Source organism: Macaca nemestrina, chromosome 8 (genome assembly GCF_043159975.1).
Source record: "Macaca nemestrina isolate mMacNem1 chromosome 8, mMacNem.hap1, whole genome shotgun sequence".
NCBI classification, from domain to species: Eukaryota; Metazoa; Chordata; class Mammalia; order Primates; family Cercopithecidae; genus Macaca; species Macaca nemestrina.
Genome location: NC_092132.1, coordinates 41,012,636 through 41,033,541, shown reverse-complemented (window position 1 = coordinate 41,033,541; position 20,906 = coordinate 41,012,636). Strand labels below are relative to the sequence as shown.

The 20,906-nt window shown below is 41.6% G+C and overlaps 1 protein-coding gene across 11 annotated transcripts in view; it reads right to left on the bottom strand.

Moving 5' to 3' along the window:
* The window catches only part of LOC105476005 (dihydropyrimidinase), a 94,858-nt gene that overhangs the window by 21,854 nt on the left and 52,098 nt on the right, over positions 1-20,906 (bottom strand). The window contains exon 9 of one of the 11 annotated variants that reach the window (XR_983778.3): positions 19,024-20,211. The exons of 8 other annotated variants lie outside the window; for them this stretch is intronic. Coding sequence is in view for 1 of the 3 variants with exons in the window: in XM_011731572.3 (XP_011729874.2) it covers positions 20,178-20,211 (34 nt within the window). In the remaining 2 variants the exon portion in view is untranslated. Of the gene's footprint in view, positions 1-19,023; positions 20,212-20,906 lie in introns of those variants that run through there. 2 more of the 11 variants (XR_983779.3, XM_011731572.3) reach the window with 2 other exon arrangements.

The following is a 20,906-nucleotide window of genomic DNA, read 5'->3' as shown; positions in this document are numbered from 1 at the left end:
TTTGCTAAAATCCTCAAGGCTGAGTGAGTCTAAGGAGGAGCAGCTCAAAGTTCCCCCAGCCTTATCTGGAAGGGCTGAGGAGGAAGCCCCAGCTGCCGTGTGTGTGCTGCAGTCCTAGAAATGAACAAGATAACACTGCCTGGTCCTTGGTCCAACTGCTTACTTGGTTTCCAATCCCAACATGCCCAGACAGAATTCTTGACTTTTAATGCTGACCACAACCCACCCGCTCAAGTTTGCTCCTCCCTTGAGTTCTCATCTCAGTAAGTGACATCACCATTTATCTTTCCTCACCCCTCAAGCCAGCATCAAGTTACTTCGTTCTACCTCCTCCCAAAATAAGACCCCTCTCCTCCTCTCCCCCTCTCCATGGCTCCCACTGGAGTCTACACCATCATCTCTCACCTGGACAACCCCAACAACTCTTACTGGCTTCTTTGTTTCAACTCTTACCCCCCCTGCATTCCTTACCACTCTCCACAAAGCTGCTCAAATTATCTTTTAAAAATGAAGATCAGATCATGTCACTTTCCTGCTTGAAACCCTCAGTGGCTCCAGGCTGCTACCTAAGAGCCAAATAGCTGTAAAAAAGCACAGTGATGATAATAATAAAAAAGAATCTGCTCCCAGTGAGAAACAGCTGCCATGGAAAAGAGAAAGAGGAGCATCTAGTATGTCATGGAGATGGTTTATAACATCTTATTTCATCTTTAGAACACCTCTCCAAGGTAGAGAGTATTTTCCACATTTTATAGGAAAAATAAATTGAGATTTAGAAAGGTTATATCATTTGCCAAAGGACATATGACTAGTTTGATGAAATTGGGATTTTTTTTAATTTTAATTTTAATATTTTGAGATAGGGTCTTGCTCTTGTTGCCCAGGCTGGAAGTATAGTGGTGTGACCATAGCTCACTGCAATCTCTACCTCCTCAGTTCAAGCGATTCTCTCACCTCAGCCTCCCAAGTAGCTGGCACTACAAGCATGTGCCACCACACCTGGCTAATTTTTATATTGTTTTTGGTAGAGACAGGGGTTAGCCATGTTACCCAGGATGGTCTCGAACTCCAAGGCTCAAGTAATCCACCCAACTTGGCTTTCCAAAGTGCTGGGATTACAAGCATGAGTCACTGCACCTGGCCTGGAAACTTGGATCTTTTTATATTTTTAAAATTTACAATAAAAATGACCTTTTGGTGTACATTTCTATGAATGTTTACACATACATAGATTTGTGTTGCCATCACAACAATTAAGACACAGAACAGTGCTACCACTATCCCAGACTCACACTATCCCTTTGTAGTCACGCCCTCCCCCAATCCCTAACACCTGGCAACCACTGATCTAGTCTTCATTACCATAGTTTTCTCTTTTCAAGACTGTCATATAAGTAGAATCACAGAGTATGTAATCTTTCAAGACTGACTTCTTTAATTCCACATCAATCCTTGGAGATTAATCCAATTTGTTGTGTGTATGAATGGCTCCTTTTTTGTTGCTGCATAGTATTCCACTGTATGGACGTACCACAGTGTGCTATACATTCACCCACTGAAGGTCATCTGAGTTGTTTCTAAATAGTTTTTTTGATGAATATGAATAGAGCTGTTATAAACATTCAGGTACCTGTTTTGCATGAATATTTCTCTAATGTAAATACCCAGGAGTGAAATTGCTGGGTCATATTTTAAGTGTATGCTGCAGCAAAAAAAAGAGCTTTCAGTGACCTTAGGAACCAACTTACTGATATAAAGAAATGTCAAAGAATCACGAAGAAGCAGGAGGCAGGTACAAATACAACAATAATTTCAAACATTAAGAAGGATGGAGGAGTATTAATCCAGTGGTAAATAACATCACTAAAACAGGAAAATGAAGAAAATATTTAAAGGAATACTAAGTATAGAATGAGTTATGATGAATTATGGTGATGCAAGATACAAACTCCAAGAAAATAAAGCTAGGAAACAATATAGAGGGGTTTCAGACTTTCAGGGTGAAAAGACTTTATATGGCCATTACAATCTGTCAAATATTTCCATAGCCTGGGCAGCTGAAATCCTAAGCATCACAGTTACATTGATGGGAGGGACTCTTGGTATTGTATTACAGCATACTATATAAAGAAGATTTTTGGACTGATGCATTAGTAAGGCTGCTATATGAAGAAAGTAAAATGAATTAAAAATTTGTGCTGAAATGGTTATTTAAAGTACATGAATGGGAGGAAAAAAGAAATTCTTAAGAGTTACTGAAGTTCTTAGGGAAAACATCTAACAGAAGAAATAATCTTTATACACAAAGATTGTCATTACAATGTTGCCTAAACTATTTAAAAACTGAAACATAACTATTTTCCAAAGTCAGTTCTATAGAATATTAGGCATTTATGAAAGACTAGAATTAAAAATACTGTCAGAAGCAAAAACCCTGAAAACTATGTAATATTAATGGAAAAACAGAGAGTATATACATTATGTCTACCAGAAAAATATATATGCATGTGGGCAAATACAGGAGGGAATATACAAAGTAGCTTTTTCTGTGGGTTAAGAAAAGGAAGATGGCGGATTCCAAGTATCTTCAGCGTTCTTGTTATACTATTTCCTTGACATAAGTTGTGATCTTAAAATGAGGTTGACACAGCAAAATATCAAATCGGATTTCTTTGCCTTGAAGGTCATTACCTTGACTTTCTCAGCCTTGGGGTTAGCAAGAGAAAGAGGACAATTAGACAACATCTAAGAGATACTTTATAATAAGTCATTATGTAAATGAAGTCAAATTAACACAAAATGTAAATTTGAGGCATTATCACCAGCAGCAAAAGGAATGTGCTTCCACTTTCACATTGGAAGGTGTCTGACAGGGTGTCATTTGGCACCCAACTTTTTCTTTCCAGCTTAAGCTGTAATTCTCCAATCTTAGGAGCTTTCCCACTTCTGAATCCTTGCACATGAGGTTATCTTTTCCCTAAATGCCCTCCTCACTTCTGCCCTTCTCCCTTCCCTAAAACTCCACCCAAGAATCCTGGTCCCTAGAAGCTGACCCTGATGACACAGGGTGAAACTGAACATTTTCCTCGGTCGTTTAGCATTATCTGAAAGTATCACAATGGTCTCTTGACAAGGCTCTCTTTTCCTACTTGGTGCACGTTTTAAGAAAGAGACTAGGTTGGTTTAGCTTCAGCACATACTACGTGCTTTATAAATGTTTATGTGATGATCAAATAAAAAGATTGCATGATTGTCTTCCTGTTTAGTCAGGTCAATTTAAATTCCTGCCTCCACTGTCCTCTGGGACATGACTGTGTTTTGGGAACACAACACTGAAGTAAATGAGAGGTAAACATCCAGTCCATTTCTGCTGGGTTCTCTAGCATGCTGTCCAGGTTAATTAGTAATGAATAAATAAGTAAAATTGTTATAACTATCATTCTTAGTGGCATCTTAGCTTATATGAAATACTTGTTCACTAATACCTATAAATACTTGGCGATTCTAATATTACCAACTGTAATAAGCACACAGCTCAGTATTATTACTACCTTTCCAAGATGATAATGCTGAAATAGAGCTGTTTCAGAACTTGCCCAAGGTTCACGTAGTTTAATATTGAATGAACTTGTGAGAGGCAGAAACCACTTTCAACTTTTGAGAATACTGTTATATTTGTAACCCTGCCATAAGAAAGTTTTAAAATTGTGGTACAATTTCAATATTTAATTCTAGATTGTTTTAAACATAATAATACAAAACAATATCATCACATGATATATCAGATTACTACCAAACGGTATTTAAAATCTATGCATTTGTTGTGCAGTTTGGGAGATGTGGTCCATTATTGGAAGAAATGCAAGTTCAGAGTCACACATCTTTGTAAGGACATCTGTCATTCCTTTGAGCACACTTCCTCTGGGAATTCTCCCCATGGCAGAAGCCAAAAACATGTCTTCCCAGCCTTCTTTGCAGCTGGGGCCCAGGCATGTGACCTGGGCTCCTTCAAAATGATGCCCTAGCACCAGACTTTGCCTGGCAAGTTGGTGACACAGGAAGCAGCTACCACAGGAATCCATGTGGAGGACAGAGATGGGTCAATCCTGGGTTTAGGGCCAGCTGTGACAGAGATTCTAGCAGTAGGATCTGAGCTCCACCACAGTGAGGTGATCTACAGTATCTGTGCCTAGGAGCAGGATCAGAGTTCTCTGATGCCCTGTGGGATGCCTGGGGCATCAGTCCTGGCTGTTCCACCTCTCAGCTTGCTCCTCCAGCCCTCCTGGAGAGTCTATGAGCCACCCAGTATCCTTCGATACATTCCCTTTTTGTTTAACTATTTAGAGTGGATTTCTCTTGATTGCAGCTAAGAACCCTGCCTGACACAGTTTTTTCTTTCAATTCTTGCAATGTACCTATGGGACTTTTAGAAGAATCTGCTTTCGTGATAATTTGAAAAGCACAAATCTGAGGTCTTTCTTGAATGTGAAGGCTGAGCCCAACTGCCCTCCAGGCATTGTCCGTAAGAGAGGCTCTGGACAGAGGTGGTTAGTGCAGTATCTTAACACCTTTCTAGGGCCATTGTCATATAGCACATGGGAACAGACCCATCCTTTCAAAACTCACCCTGTGCTTCCCTTTCACTGTAATGAAACATCCCCCAGGTTCTTCTAATTTGCCCAAAGTGGCTTCTCCTGAAGCAGCTGAGGTCCAGGTGTGAAGGTCAAAGTCAGACTCAATGACCTCCCCTGCAGAGCTGGTGGACCTCATGTCATCCGATGAGCAGACAATGCTTTGAAGGCTGGGAGACAATCTTGGAAGAAAGCAAGAAAACAGGCCGGGCATGGTGGCTCATGCCTGTAATCCCAGCACTTTGGGAGGCCGAGGCGGGCAGATCACTTGAGGTCAGAAGTTTGAGACCAGCCTGGCCAACATGGCGAAACCCCGTCTCTACTAAAAATATAAAAGTTAGCGGGGCATGGTGGTACATGGCTGTAATCCCAGCTACTCAGGAGGCTGAAGCAGGAGAATCAGTTGAACCCGAGAGATGGAGGTTGCAGTGAGCCAAGATGGCACCACTGAACTCCAGCCTGGGCAACAGAGTGAGATTCCATCTGAAAAAAAAAAAAAAAAAAAGCAAGAAAACCCACATCCAGGCTCTGACTAAGAGATTCAGCCAATGGACTAATACACTATTGTCATTGGGGTGCAGTGACACTGTGAGATATTTGGAGCAGGCATCATGTATCTTTTGCAGTGTATCTAAGTTTTTAAGTGGGCCCCACACACTATCCCATCCTGAGACATGCAGAAGAACAAGAACTGTGGTTCGGCCCCTTGACGTCCATTCTCCCATCTTCTGGCATCAGCACCCCAATTTTTCTTTAAGAAACTACTTTCCTGCTTTGGAGATAATCTGACAAGATCCTTAGGCATGGTTTTCTGCTTTTCCCTAACCAAGAGATGGGTAATTGCATTCTCTTTCCCAGTAATTTAGAATATTTTGCAGGGTGACAAAAATGATTAAAAGCGGTTGGAGGGTACACCCCTGAGCTCAGACCAATTCCTTCTGCAAGCTGCCTGGGGCCGCCCTGGGCTCCAACCATTCCAAGCCAGAGCAGGGACTGTGCCTTCCATCTGTGAGCTCCCCATGGCCTTCCCACAGAGTGTGTTTTCACTGAAGTGAGCACAGGTTAGTTACCAGGGTTTGCAACCAAAGTCCCTGACTGATAGACACCTTGTTCTCTGGAGAATAATTCCCTTAATGAAGAACCCATGGATGTTTCTGAGGCAGAGTTCAAAAGGCCTGTGACTCAGAAAGAACCAAGAAGATATTTTCAACTAAATCTTTCTGCAGAACAGATGCAGATGTGGGGCGATGTTCTCACTCCATTTGTAGGCAAAAGCAAAGAGCTGCAAGATTCATTACTAAACAGTTTTCAAAATTACCAAATGCAAAGCAGCTCAAGAGAGTGGCAATTGTGAGAAATACATTCTCTCTAATGATTGATTGGACAGCTAGGATTTTGGCCTGCTCTGGCAGCAACAGGAAGGATACAGAATGATGAAAGGCTGACCATCTAGGGAGTGAGGCTGAGTTCCTGGCCGCTGACTCTTCATTAGCAGATTCACAGAAAGGGTGTTGTCCATGGTCACTCTGCCCCTAGGCAAAAGCTACTCTTTGTTAAGCTCACTTTAAGCCTATTGGAAAGAGGCACGTCTCGCTGCAGAGGGGTGTCAAGGCTGTCTCACTGAGTCCCAATTATATACGTCTCCAAGGCAGAAGCAGATACGGAAGCAGAAGCCCTGAAAACATTAAGCTGTTTTCCAACTTAGCCAATGACTTTGATACCACTCACATCACAGCTGCAGAAAAACATTCTGTCCCTTTGCGAATAGCTTTCTGTCAAAGAGCCGCGTGCTCTCACAGATGAGAAAATCACTGAAGTGGAGCCTGCAGAAGACAGCAACACCACCCGTGTGCATTCGGGGGAACATTGTGGAGAGGAAGAGAATTGATTAGAGTAATGTGGGTCTCCCCAACCCCAGAGAAATGACTTGTTTTAGGTATTCTGTTCTATTCTGTCCCACTCAGGCACTTTGGCCTTGCAACAGATAGATTCTTACCAGGTTGCCATGAGAAACAAAAAAAGTTAATAGAATCATGTCAGGATTATTAGTGGCATCTTTAAAAATATACGTCATCTCTCTACATTGTGTTGTGTGATGCCTTATATATTCAATGTGAAACAATAATAATCATGACATCTTCCTATGAGGTAGGTATTATTATTATTATTATTATTCCCATGGGCTAGATGAGGATGATGAGGCACAGAAAGATTAATAACATTCACCCCATGTTACATAGCTAGTAAATTCACGTAGCTGAGATATGAATATGATGTGTGATACAAGCCTGGGCCTTTGGCTTCAGAGGTTGTGCTCTTAACCACTAGACAATACTGCCCCTTGAAAGCTTTATGGGAAGCTACCTGGAAAGCATGCAGTTGATGAAAACATTCTTAATCCACCAGAAAATAAATAGGAAGCAGCTTGTTTCATACTCCATAATGTTTCTTGGTCTGTTTTCTGTTTAGCAGTAAAGGATTTAGGATGCTATTAAGAACTCCTTAAGCCAAAATTGACCAGTCATTCTTGATGTAATCACCATAGAAGATTTTTTTTTAAACGTGTGTTCTGTCTATTTCAAACTACCTCTTCTGTCAATTTCTTAGATGTGACAAGTTATATAAATGGGGAGCAAAGCAGCCACATCTCTGGAAATGCTAAATGGTGCTGCTTCAAGTACATTGTCATTATTAAGCAAAGTTGCCACTCACTGCACCCATCAATCTTCCACCCTCTATTTAGACTTCTACACCCGCCTCCTGCAGAAGAGAAAATGGGAATTGCCTCAGCCACATTATTAAATCTAAATTGGACAATAACTTGGAACTCTACCGGTGCTTAGTAGATGACAAAATACTTAATGCAGGTTTATAAAAATGCTCCCCAAACATTGACTTAAAGGAATAAATTTCACTCTGGTATTTTGTCCTTGGAGGTATGTAATATAGGTCATGGATGGTGATGTAGATCATGGTGAGATAAATTGGATTTAGACATGAGCAAGCTGACCTTGTATGTAGGTACCGTGTCCTTCACCTCCTATGCCTCACATAGTACTGAGCAAACAGAGGCATTTTATATATGTATTTGTTTATCTGCAAATAAGCTATTAGCAAATTTCTGGATTTCTACTTAGCATAAATATTCCATGTTCTATATGGTAGTTTTCAGGAAGTGGGAAACTAAAAATAATTTAGTGTCTTTAAGGAACAGGAACTGAATGTGAATCAGTCAACCTAGCATGATACTAGGATGTATGTCTTATGAATATTAAACAGATAAGTACTTATAGGTAAGGTATGATTATTAGCTTTTGGAAAGCCAGGCTATTGGCCTGACATACTGGTGAGAGTTAGAAATAACTTTCTGGGGTCACGTGTGAACTTGGTCTTATAATTTTATTGTCATCCTTCCCAGGAAGCTGTCTTGCCTTTGGCAAGCTGACACTGCTTGACAGACTATGGGGACAACTTGAGCAGGAAAAGATGTCAGTTTCCTATATGGAAATACACTGGGTAAAACTCACATAACATCCTTCCTGAAAGTATACAATAGGCCAGGGACTTATTGGTATGTTTAGCTTTAGCTCCATATTTTAGGAAGAAAAAGGAATTGAGAGACAGGACTAGCCGGATTTCCTAGGTCAACTAAGAATCCCTGTGCCTAGCTGGGAAGGTGGCCGCATCCACCTTTAAACACGGGGCTTGCAACTTAGCTCACACCCGACCAATCAGGTAGTAAAAAGAGCTCACTAAAATGCAAATTAGGCAAAAACAGGAGGTAAAAAGAAATAGCCAATCATCCATCACCTGTGAGCACAGTGGGAGGGACAATGATCGGGATATAAACCCAGGCATTCAAGCCGGCAATGGCTACCTTCTTTGGGTCCCCTCCCTTTGTATGGGAGCTCTGTTTTCACTGTATTCACCTTGCAACTGCACTGTCTTCTGGTCCGTGTTTGTTACGGCTTGAGCTGAGCTTTCGCTCCCTGTCCACCACTGCTGTTTGCCGCAGTCACAGACATGCGGCTGACTTCCATCCCTCCAGATCTGACAGGGTGTCCGCTGTGCTCCTGATCCAGTGAGGTGCCCACTGCCACTCCGAGGGGGCTAAAGGCTTGCCATTGTTCCTGCATGGCTAAGCGCCTGGGTTCCTCCTAATAGAGCTGGACACTAGTCACTGGGTTCCACAGTTCTCTTCCATGACCCAGGCTTCTAATAGAGCTACAACACTCACTGCATGGCCCAAGCTTCCATTCCTTGGAATCCGTGAGGCCAAGAACCCCAGGTCAGAGAACACGAGGCTTACCACCATCTTGGAAGTGGCCTGCCGCCATTTTGCAAGCGGCCCACCACCTTCTTGGGAGCTCTGGGAGCAAGTCCCCGTCCTAACCTCCCCCAACGGAATGACTAGACTGTGAAGGGAAGACAGGAAGGAGGGCTGTCAATTTAAGGGATGGAAAAGAGAAGCTGGATAACAGAAATATCTGGGGGACTTACAAACTTTACTCTTTTTTTGAAAGGAAGAAGATGACCTATTTTCCCTCCATCCCTACTGAGGGAAATGAAAAGAGTTAGTAAGCATAAATGCTGACAGATGAAATGTAGTTTGACACTGGAAAATAACTTGCTGACAACCAGGGAGTGAGGTATGTTAGTAAAAGAGAGAAGGAAAGTCTATGGTCAAGCCAGACAACCATGAAACCCAGAATGCTTGTGTGAAATCCACAAAAATGGGCTGCAGCACTCCTTTAAAGGTCAGGAGAACTTCAAGTTCTGCAATCCTAAGAATCAAGACCTGGCCTCCAACTTTCCTGAGAAGGTAACAAGGCAAACAGAAACATAAATGCCCTTGATTCTATTCCCACGTCACAGCTGAAGGGGCACTCAGAAACTCCAAAGCCGTCACAAACATGTTCTTATAATAGGCATAACAAATATTTATGGCCTCTTTGCTCTGAGTTAGGCATTAAAAGCATTATCTTTAATCCTCACGATAAACATATATCAATATTATTATTATTATCTCTATTTTGTGGATGAGAACACTAAGGCTGAATAAGGTTGCCTAAGACACAGTTGGCACATGGAAAAACTAGATCTTGAACTCAGATTTGTGTAGTAAAAAGGGTTCCCAGCTTATTTGAACCTCAATGCAGGGTCTGTAAGCTCTTTTGGAAGTGACCTGAGACAGTTAGTAACCATGCAACGCTCACTGTACTAGTACCAAGCTTATATATTTCTGCCAAGGCTAGGAAGTTTTACCTAATGCTCACTGCTCAAAACCACCCGTCAGTTTTGAATTGATGAAGTCACTTAAGATCTAAGTGTTTAAGTGGAATTTGTTTAGAATCTTCTAAACTTAAATGAGTAAACAAAATAAGAGTTGTGAATAACAAAGTAACTTCCTGCTTCACTGTCTGAAGACTGTGCTGTGGCAAAATAAGGCAAAAAGCCTTCGAGGCATCAAAGGCTCCTTAGTGTGAACTGGAGATCAGGATGTCCATCTGAAGAGATGACCTTGGATATTCAATGAGAGGAGTCTGAAATCTTCAAATCTCTAAACCAGAGCTTGGCAAACCATGGCCCACAGGCCAAATCCGGCCCACAGCCTGCATTGCAAAAAAAGTTTTATTGAAACACAGTCACATTCATTTACATATTCATTACATATTATTTGTTGCTGCTTTTGCACTACAACAGCAGAGTTGAGCACTAGCAACACAGTCCATATGGCCCACAAAGCCAAAAAAAAAAAGTACTATGTGACTCTTTACAAAAAGTTTGCTTTTCCCCTGCTCTGAATGTCTCCAGTGGCAAAAACAAACAAACAAGCAAAAAGCAACAATAACAACACAAGGCTCCTGAAGAGTAATTGGAAGACCTAAAATTTGGTGTGACAGAGCCACAAATAAGAAAAAAAAATGACAGTCAAGGACCTAAAGGGAGCGAGAACAAAAGGGATGGGGGAAAAAAAGTAACCACTAAAAGTTACAGTGGCAGAGGGACACCAATGACCGTCCCCACAGCGTCAGGTGTGGCCACTATCCATGAAGCATCTCTGTATTCCAAGTACTTTCAGGTACATTGCCTCACTGAGTCTCTCAACAATCCACATTCGTATTTCCGTTTAACAGATGAGAAAACAGAGACTCAGAGAGCTTGAGTAACTTGTCCTGAGTCAGCAGAGCCAGAAATCAAACTTAGCAGGCTGACACTGACCCCACTCCATTCTCCTGCCCCAATACTCCAGCCATCAGTGTTCATCCCCTGCTCAAAGGACGAAAGCACTATACTCTTCACTCATTCAATTACCTGATACTGGAATTTTAACAGTAATTATCTACTTTCCATCTGAGAACTTGGTGACAGCTAATCATCTCTTCCAGCGGTGGTGCATGCTAGCGTTTCATTGACACTCCTGAAATAGAGCATCTTGGAGGCTGTCAGAGCTAGAAGCTCAGCCTCAGGGTCCCAATTAGCAACTAAGTTGTATGGTTTGAGCTTTGGCCAATCTAAAAGGTGTCTGCTTCCAGGAAGCACAGTCAGCTGGCGCTTATGTAGTCACTGTAACATCACCTCTGTCGGCCTGGAACAGGCACAAGGCTAATCCAAGGTGGTGATGCTGAAAAGCTGCAGAACTGCAGACGTTGAAACTGACTCAGCTTCACCAGGGAGCACGCCTGAGGGCATCCATGCTGGAGGGGGTGGAGGGGAGCAGCGCCCAGGAGGGCACGATGAGCTGCCCGCCACAGCCAGATGCTCCAGGATCCGCTGACTTGCTCGGCCAAGTTCGTGGGGTGCTTAAAACTCTGGGCACTGTTGCAAAGAATTCACATGTATCAACTCTCAGCCTTTGATATGGGCATTATGATCATTCTCCTTTGACAGACAAGGAAATTGAAGCAAACCAAGGTGAAGTAACTCCCCCTGGGCTACCCTGTCAATAAGTGGAGGGACAGATTACCAACCCGGGCAGTCGGGCTCCAGAGACCAAATACGAACCCCTGTGCTGTAAGTGCTCCTTCCTTGCCTGCCCTTCTAAGAGGCTGTAAGCTCTGCAGTGGTTAAGAGTCTAGATACTGCAGTCAAGCAGGCCTGCTCTGAATCCCAGCTCTGTCCTTTCCAGATGTGTGAACTGGGGCAAATTATTTAACCTCTCTGAACCTCCGTTGTTTTCTTCTTAAAATGGTTACCTGCATTGATAATGGCATCTACACCTAGAGCTCTGGTGGAGGGCAGAAGTGACACAGCAGCCATTTTGCACACATGATACCTGCTGACTCATCTTGTGGTGTGAGAATGTGGTCAGGTTTGCAATGCTCCACCTTCCCCCTGGATCCTCCTTCACCTGCTCCGACTCCTGGGCCAGGTGTGTGACTTTGGTCCCATGACCAAAGGCAGCCACTCACACCACATACCCAGGGCAAAGGCAACAAGAACAGGCTTAGGTCTCCATCTTTCCCTGTGGGGCTCCAGCTCCTGGTCGGGGTTCGACCTGGTCCTTGCTCTTCCCACTTCACCTCCATCTTCCCTTCCTGACCACTGGTCTGCAGGCTCCAGCATCAGACATGAAGGCAGCAACCTTGCAGAGAGTCCAGCCCCTATGAGTGTGGAAGGTCAAGTCATACATATGCATGTGTATGTGTATATTTATGCATGTATATATGCACACATATGCATATGTATAATCACACACACACACAGACATCCAAGTGGATCTACTTTTCTGATTGAACCCTGACTAATATATCCTGGCTAGGTTATTCTCGGAATAGTTTCCTGATCGTTTTGCTTCCAACAGCATTCACCCTTGACATTTTCACTTTCTTTTCTTACATTTACTAATTTCACTTCAGTGGTTGGAAGCCATGGCCAAGGCCATCTATTATGAAAATGATGCTAATAAGGAAAAGTATTCAATTGGAGCTTCCATTTACTGCATGCTATTAAACACTATGTGAGAAGTTTTTCATACATTATTTTATTCAATCCTCATTATTTTATTTAACCCTATGGAAGCAGAGTTTTCTCATACTTATAAATGAAGCAATAGAGGCTCAGAGAAGCCAAGTAACTCACCTCAGAGCATAATATGAGTGTATATGACTCAAATACTATGTGCTTACCCACTGTATAGTGTCTCTCACTATAAGCGATCCATCCAGAACACAAGTCTAGAGTCAAATGCACATTTATATAAAATTTTAACCCCTCTTCTTCCAGAAATACTAAAGCACTTTAAAAGGAAAAAGTTAACAGGTGGTAGGATAATTAGGGATAAAAACAGAGCAGGAAAACATTAGAAAAAAAAGATGGCGCCACATACCTGTGGTAGTGGAATTTAGATCTACATAAGAGATTATACTCATTAGCATAAACTTCTATACAAAACCTTTCCCCAAAAATAGGCAACCAAAAAATGAATCCATTGAAGGCATGTTGTCATGTTTTCTTTTTGGCCATGCATTCAATTTGTTCTCATAGGTAACAGAAAAACAATAAATGAGGCATGAGAAGAGAAGAAAAGGTTTGCCATATTTTAGGAATTGGAAACACTGCTGTATTGAAAACAAAAGTACCACTTGGTCTTTTATTATTGTTGAAAATCATTCTTGGATCATTAAACTCTTCTTGTCTCTGGTTTCTCTCTTAAATGAGGGAGAATAGTATATTAATTAGGCTTAAAATGTTACCATAAAGAAAGTTAGGTTCTAAGAAATGAGTTTCCTATGTCCAGAATCTTAAGACCACTATTCCATAGCTCTAGCCCATGAACTATATACAACCCTATTCACTTCTGGCTTAAGACAGACAAAAAAAAAAAAGTCATCTTGATGGAAGAATGTAGAAACTCCCTACCATTCAATGGGTTTATCACATACTCATTCATTTTACATGCATTTATTAATCACCTACTCCATGCCAGCCATGGTTCTAGGTGCTCAGGATACAGCAGTGAACAAAGATAAAGATCTCTGCCCCCATGGAGCTCACGCCTAGTCATGCTACTTCTGCATTTGGAAGAATCTCTTTGTTATAAATATGATTCTGACATACCTTAGTGAACAAAGTCAATGTTTCCATAATAGTAACATGCTTGTAGTACTTTACAGTTTATACAAAACACTTTCATGTAACTATAGCATTTATTTCTCAAAAGAGCCTTAGGGATTTTGCAAGAAATGTGACAGACCATTTAAATAAAGACACAAATAATATTATGTTACCAAAAGAAACATGAACAAAGGACATGAATAGATATTTCTTCATAAGAAAAAAACCTCAATGACTAATAAACATGAAAAAGTGTTCAATTTCCTTAGTGCTCAAATGTATGTCATTCATAGCTGAAAGGTAACAATTTTTACTTGCAAAAGTAGCAAAAATAAAAGGAAAAGCAAGAGATTGTGCTTCAAAAGATTGTACCCTTTGAAACAGTAATTTTCTTTTAGTAATCCATTCAACAGAAAAATAAGAAATTTGGTTTTAAGTTTTCAAATAGCAAAAAATGTTAAAGCTTTAAGTTACCCATTACTATGAAATCTAAATTAAGGACCTAACATTAAAAAAATTAGGCCGGGCACGGTGGCTCAAGCCTGTAATACCAGCACTCTGGGAGGCCGAGACGGGTGGATCACGAGGTCAGGAGATCGAGACCATCCTGGCTAACACGGTGAAACCCCCTCTCTACTAAAAAGTACAAAAAACTAGCCAGACGCCTGTAGTCCCAGCTACTTGGGAGGCTGAGGCAGGAGAATGGCGTAAACCCAGGAGGCAGAGCTTGCAGTGAGCTGAGATCCGGCCACTGCACTCCAGCCTGGGCGACAGAGCGAGACTCCGTCTCAAAAAAAAAAAAAAAAATTATATAGAGGCCACTAGTCCATGCTGTCAGACAGAGTGCCTTTAAAAATCAAAGGATTCTAAAATATATTTGGATCCTCCAAACATGTGTTTTTGTTTTTATGAGATGGAGTTTCACTCTTGTTTCCCAGGCTGGAGTGCAATGGCATGATCTTGGCTCACTGCAACCTCTGCCTCCCACGTTTAAATGATTCCCTTGCGTCAGCCTCCCAAGTAGCTGGGATTACAGGCGCCCACGACCACTCTCAGCTAATTTTTGTATTTTTAGTAGAGACGGGGTTTCTCCATGTTGGCCAGGCTAATTTCAAACTCCTGACCTCATGATCCTGAAGTGCTGGGATTACAGGCATGAGCCACTGCGCCCAGTCAAACATGTTTAATGGCACTGTGTAATTAAATGTCTAAGGGGCATTCTACTAAAATTGTGGTTACCACTGTGCCTCACCAACATGCCAATCACAAACTAAATGTGCAGGGCCAGGCATAGTGGCGCATGCCTGTAATCCCAGCACTTCGGGAGGCTGAGGTGGGTGGATCACTTGAGGTCAGGAGTTCAAGACCAGCCTGGCCAACACAGTGAAACCCTGTCTCTACTAAAAATGTGAAAATTAGCTGGGCATGGTGGTGCACACCTGTAATTCCAGCTACTCAGGAGGCTGAGGCAGGAGAATTGCTTGAAATAGGAAGGCAGAGGTTGCAGTGAGCCAAAATCACGCCACTGTACTCCAGCCTGGGTAACAGAGAAATTAATTATTAATTAATTAAAATAAAAAATAAAAAAATCTTCTAAAAATACAAACTAAATATGCAGGAGAGGAAATGTATAAACAGGGGCGAAACTGTGATTGACCAAACAAACTGAAATTTGGGATAATTGTTGAATTTTTCTAAGCTTTTTCCTAGAATCCCACATTATAAAAGTCATTTACTTTGGTATCTCCCTAGTGATAACTCTCTTGATAACTCTCTAGTGCTTTATCACTTTATACGTGATCATGATATTAATGCTTTTTAAAGTTCTACTATATGCCAGGCACCATATTAAAGGTATTAACTCTTTTCAAAAAGCCCCAAAAGTTGCTACAATTATTATCATATCTACATTTTGCTGGGGAGGAAAGAGCCTTGAAGAGGGCAGTCACTTGCCCAAGGTCCTGCAGCCTGTACTGGTACAGTTCAGATTTAATTACAGTTGCCTAATTTGGCTCTAAATGGCATGTCCCTTAACTATTGGGCCTAATCTTTTACCTTGTATTATAGTGATTTGAGTTATTTGGGGTGTTTCTTATCTGTCTAATTAGATCCTAAGTTCCCTTAGGGTAATAATTTTTTCACTCAACTTTGAGTACAATGTATTGCATCCAGCTGGCACTCGATAAATGCTTGGTTCATACATGAGCAAGGCTGCAGTTACTTTGAAGTCACTTCTGACTCCTCTCTTTCCATTTCCAATTTTTCACCAACCTAAATTAATTCATTTTTATCCCCATTTTCCAGGCCTTGATTTTGTTTGCTGTCATCTTGACTTATTCCCTCAGGCCAGACTCCTACAATAGCCTCCTAACCATTCTCCCTGACTCCAATCCATCCTACACACTCATCACCCTAAAATACGATTTAGTCAGATTTCCCCAGCCGACCGGTCTAGACCCTCAGACCCTAGGGTGATCAGGTATGGGTAGAGCTTCTAGACCAACACCTTTGACCAAAAGCAACTTCCTAGAGTGACAATCACAGCTTAGGCTTAGACCGAGAGCGTTGCCAAGGACATGGGAGTTTCAGTGTTCAAACCAGGAAAGTCCCAGGCAAACCAGGGTGAGTTGGTTATGCTACATCCTCCTCCCCATCTCCAAAGTCCCTTCTCTTTACAGCCATGTACTCTACAAACAACACCATTTTCTACTGGTGCCAGGCAAATTGGGAAGCACAGATTTGGATCAACTCAAACCCTCACTCAAAGACATTCAATAGCTCATGCTCCCTCACATAAAATCTGCTATACTTCACCTAACATTCAAAGCCTTTGGTAGTCTGACCAGGACAAATCTCATCTTCAACTCCTTCCCATCCTGACCCTCTGCTCATTCTCCAGTTTTTATTACCCCATGACTGTATCTTTCCCATTTTCCTCATTTGCCCCTGACTCCACCATCTGGATGACTTTACTGTCCCCATCCACCTATCCAGAGCCATCTTCAAGGATACGGTTAGTGCAAAGCCCCTTCCCAAGCCCAAACCAGTCATCTGTGAAGTCTTCTCCTTTGTCAAGGAGACCAGCACATGAGACCTCCTCCATCTCTGGTACTGATGTGTTGAGCTGATATTTTTCTCTTCCAAAACTTAGTTATCCTTCACTATGTTTATAACTTTGTCTCACCAAAATGCAACCCCTCTGATGAGAGGTATTACACCTTATATTTATGTCTCCCACAGTACTCATAATTTGTCACACATTTCTTACACACAATGAACATGCAATCAATATGTGTTTTCAGATAACTGATTAACATTGTCCTCACCCCCTCACCTCCACCATGTGAGGAATTCAGCAATCCTTCTACACAGATAAAGGCTCCATTTGTTTTTCTTGTGGGTAAATTGCCTTCTCATTATTTTGCCTCCAGAAACTTAGCTCTCTTAAATAAACGCCTGGCAGGAGGACAGAACTGAGCAAAGTATGAACATTTCCCTTCCCGAGTGAGAAGAAGAGGGAACAATCATAGCACAGGATGATAGTGGGGGGCTCACAGGAAGAAAACATAACAAAAACATGAAGAAACCACCTTTAAGAAATTGTGGAGAGGGAAAGAGCATTGCAAATATACAAAATGATAGAGAAAACATAGGGAGAAAAGGACTTCACAGGAAAGGAAAAGATAAAACAAAGCTGTTTATTAGAAGACAGCCAGAGAAACGTGCTGAGAGCCCAGCACAAACGCTCAGCTCTACCCTGCGAGGGGCAGCCCCTGTGACCCCCTCCAGGAGGCACCTCCTCCATGCAGACAGCAGGCCTTGAGAGCACATCTGGGGAGCCCTTCCTTGCTCAGACAGATCGCGGCCCCAGTTACCTGACTAAAGGCAGGCATAGTGAACCAATGGAAAATTTCCTTCAGACAACATAACCTCAGCATAAAAAAACCAATATCGATCTATTTGCCTCCCAGCCAAAGAGAAATCAAGTTAGACAAAGGAAATTAGGCAATAAGTTTAATGTGATTCCAGCTGCAGCTGCGAAATAAACCTGATGTACTCTGACTCTCCTTCCCAAATGCTCTCTGGTTGGCACAGGTCACTTTTTTTGGGGAGGGCACCAAGGAAGTGTTCTGCAGGTACATGAAATCTTTTAAACTTAGAAGTCAACCGCCTGCTGGTGTTCAAAGAAGCCCCGCCGCCAGAAGGACAGGCTTGGAACCGATGTCCAGGAGTGTTGGCAGATTTGCAGGGATGCAGGCCGTGCTCCTGCCAAGTGCACACTTGTAACCAAGGACAGAACGCGCAATCTGTTGCCCTGGAGCACAGAAAGAAAGCACTGACCTCAGATTCACAGATCTTAGCTTCTATGTGATGAGCTCAGGAAATCAAGGGCCAATGCGAATGTTTGTGAAAACTTGATGTGCATGTGTCTTGGGTGGGTGCCAATATTATATATTTCAAGCACTGTGTGTGCAGTTAGAATGATGAAATAGGTGCAGACTCAAGTCACCAAATAGGTGAATATTCGGCTGTGTTGTCTCAGGGGACTGGAAGGAGTCCGGAGTCTTGTTGTCTCCACTTCCTCCCCAACTGACATTCCAGCTCCAGGCCCACCCCTGCCAGGGTTGCAGGGCCTACCAGCTTTGTTTCTGTGACTCTGGTGTGGTAGATCTGGCCAGAGAGCCCTCTGATTGGTGGGCTTACTCTGGCAGTGAGAGCTAGTACCTGGACCACCAGAATCACAATTCAAAAGACAACTGGGGCAAAAAGCAAAAGCCACCACTTCTCTGCTGGCCATGCCCTTTCCACCCTGGTAAAGAATGGGATTATGCCTAATCACTTTGTCTCCACCACCTACCATGTCTCTGGCACATGGCAAGGCCCAAGATACAGTTTGTAATGACTGAATAAATGAATGTGGAACAAGATAAAAGCATAATAGAGAGAAATGGGAATTTCTGCATTTAGTTGCAAAGACCCATACATTTATATGTTTCTATTGGAGAAAATGTGACAGTATTTCATGTAAAACAAATCAGGGGACAGATGAACACCCCAGAGAAACTCTCACACATATATACAAGACATAGAGTGTCTGAAATAGTGAAAAATTGCAAACAACCTGAGTGTCCACCAGCAAAAGACTATATCATCAATTATGGTATATTCATAAAGCAGAATAGTATAAAGCAGTGAAAATGAATAAAACAAACCTACAACATCTCAACATGGAAAGTCTAACAATTATAATATTAAGAAAGTTGAACAATACATACAGTACAATTCATATGAAGCTAAGAATACACAAAAATTATATATAATATTTATATTATATATTATGTAAATATATAGTCATGCCTTAGAAATGCATCTATATATAGTAAATAGAAAGAAATGCATGGAAATGATAAACACCAAATTAGGTAGTTGTTGAGATGAGGAAGGAGGCAGGCCTGGGAAAGTTAATACACAAGTGTTAGCTAAAGTACTCTTTGTACCTTTTGTTTATATTAAAATTGTACTTTTTAAAAAAATTATGGACATTGTAAATTACTGTCTACTCAAAGAGACTTAAAAGTGTAACACAGAAAGCAACCATTTACTATAATCCTAGTCATTTTAACATAAACATCAGAGAAGACCCAATATGTTTTTAAGTTACTCACTGAATAAATGTGGTAAGATATTAAAACCTCATGCAGTTGCTCACAATTACTGTTTTGGATGTACAAGGTGCATTCAAGAAAAATGTTATTTTAAAAAATGCAAAGTTCTGCATTTAGTTATCAAACTAATCAGCCTCAGATATTCCTGCTCTGATGGTATTACAGGTAGGAACATGTCTAGTTCTGGGACTCACATGTTTGCAGGACATGGACAAGTGTGTGTCAAGAGAAGGTAGGGTACAGGAGTGGTCAGGTCATTGGGATTTTGCTACTCATGGGCCTAAGGATCTGGTGAAGAACGTGGGAATGCATATCTCATGATGGGAAGGCTTACTGGGAGCCAATAACTTCTTCAAACATTTGAATGAATAAATGAAAGGACTATCATATGAGAATGTAGATACATTCTGCATAATTCCAAAGGATAAACATGTGAAGGGCTAAGAGGAGATAATTTTTAATGCAACCAAAAGAAGAATGTCCTCATAATTACAGGCATCCCAGAAAGAAATGGACCGTTTGGTTAGGTAGTAAGTTCCCTGAAACCAGCAGTAATCAAGCAAACCTACAACATCTGCATTATAGAGATACTATAGAGAACTCCATCTGGGGTCGCTAATTGGACTTTCTGAGTTCCAACATCTTATCTAATTCTATGACTCTAAACCAGTGTTTCTCAAACTTGAATGTGTATCAGAAGTCCCTGGAGGGCTTTGAAAACCTAGATTGCTGGACCCAGCTCCTGGAGTTTTTGAGGCAGCAGCTCTGAGGTAGGGGCTGAGAGTTGGCATTTCTAAAAACTTCCCAGATGATGTTGATGTTGCTAGTCCAGAAACCATGCTTCGAGAAGGTCTGCTCTTTAAAAAAAAAAAAAAAAAAAAAAAAGTAAATCAGCTTAAGTTTTTTGGTGTTTCGGTCAGGCCACTAAAATGCAGGCCCTTCCTTGAATTACTCACTGCCTCCAAATAGACTTCCACTGTAGTCTTCTCGAGGGAGGGGACCATTTTTATAAATGACTTCTTCTAAGGCCTTTGTAGGAAGACAAGGCTCTTTGCTGTACAATAAGAGTATAAGGACCCTGGGATTCTTTTCAGATACTGATATTAAATTTCTTTTGAACCATTTTCACTCTGCCCTCTGTTTCCTCCATAACTAATGGCCATAATTTTAAAATAACTGGCCGGAATTAGAGATGAGTCTGAGTCCAAAAAACAGAGTTGTTTGACCCACAGAAGGATATGACCTGGTGTAAACCATATGCATGGACAGGTCTGGTGACACAACTAGCCACTATCTCTGGAATGCATCTTTGTCAAGCACTGCTTTGGGAAAGAAGACAGAAGTGCTGAGAATTCTCTTCTTTTTAATTCAAAGGGGGAAAAAATGTAAAACATGACTCTTGAACCAGTTCCATGGGCAGATAAAGTTCAGACAAAAATGTTAAATCACACATTTGTCCATTAGTATCTGGTTTCTTCACTCAACAAATGATTATTGAGCTTCTATATATACCTGGAACTGTGCTGAAACCTAGGAATACAGTTGTAAATAA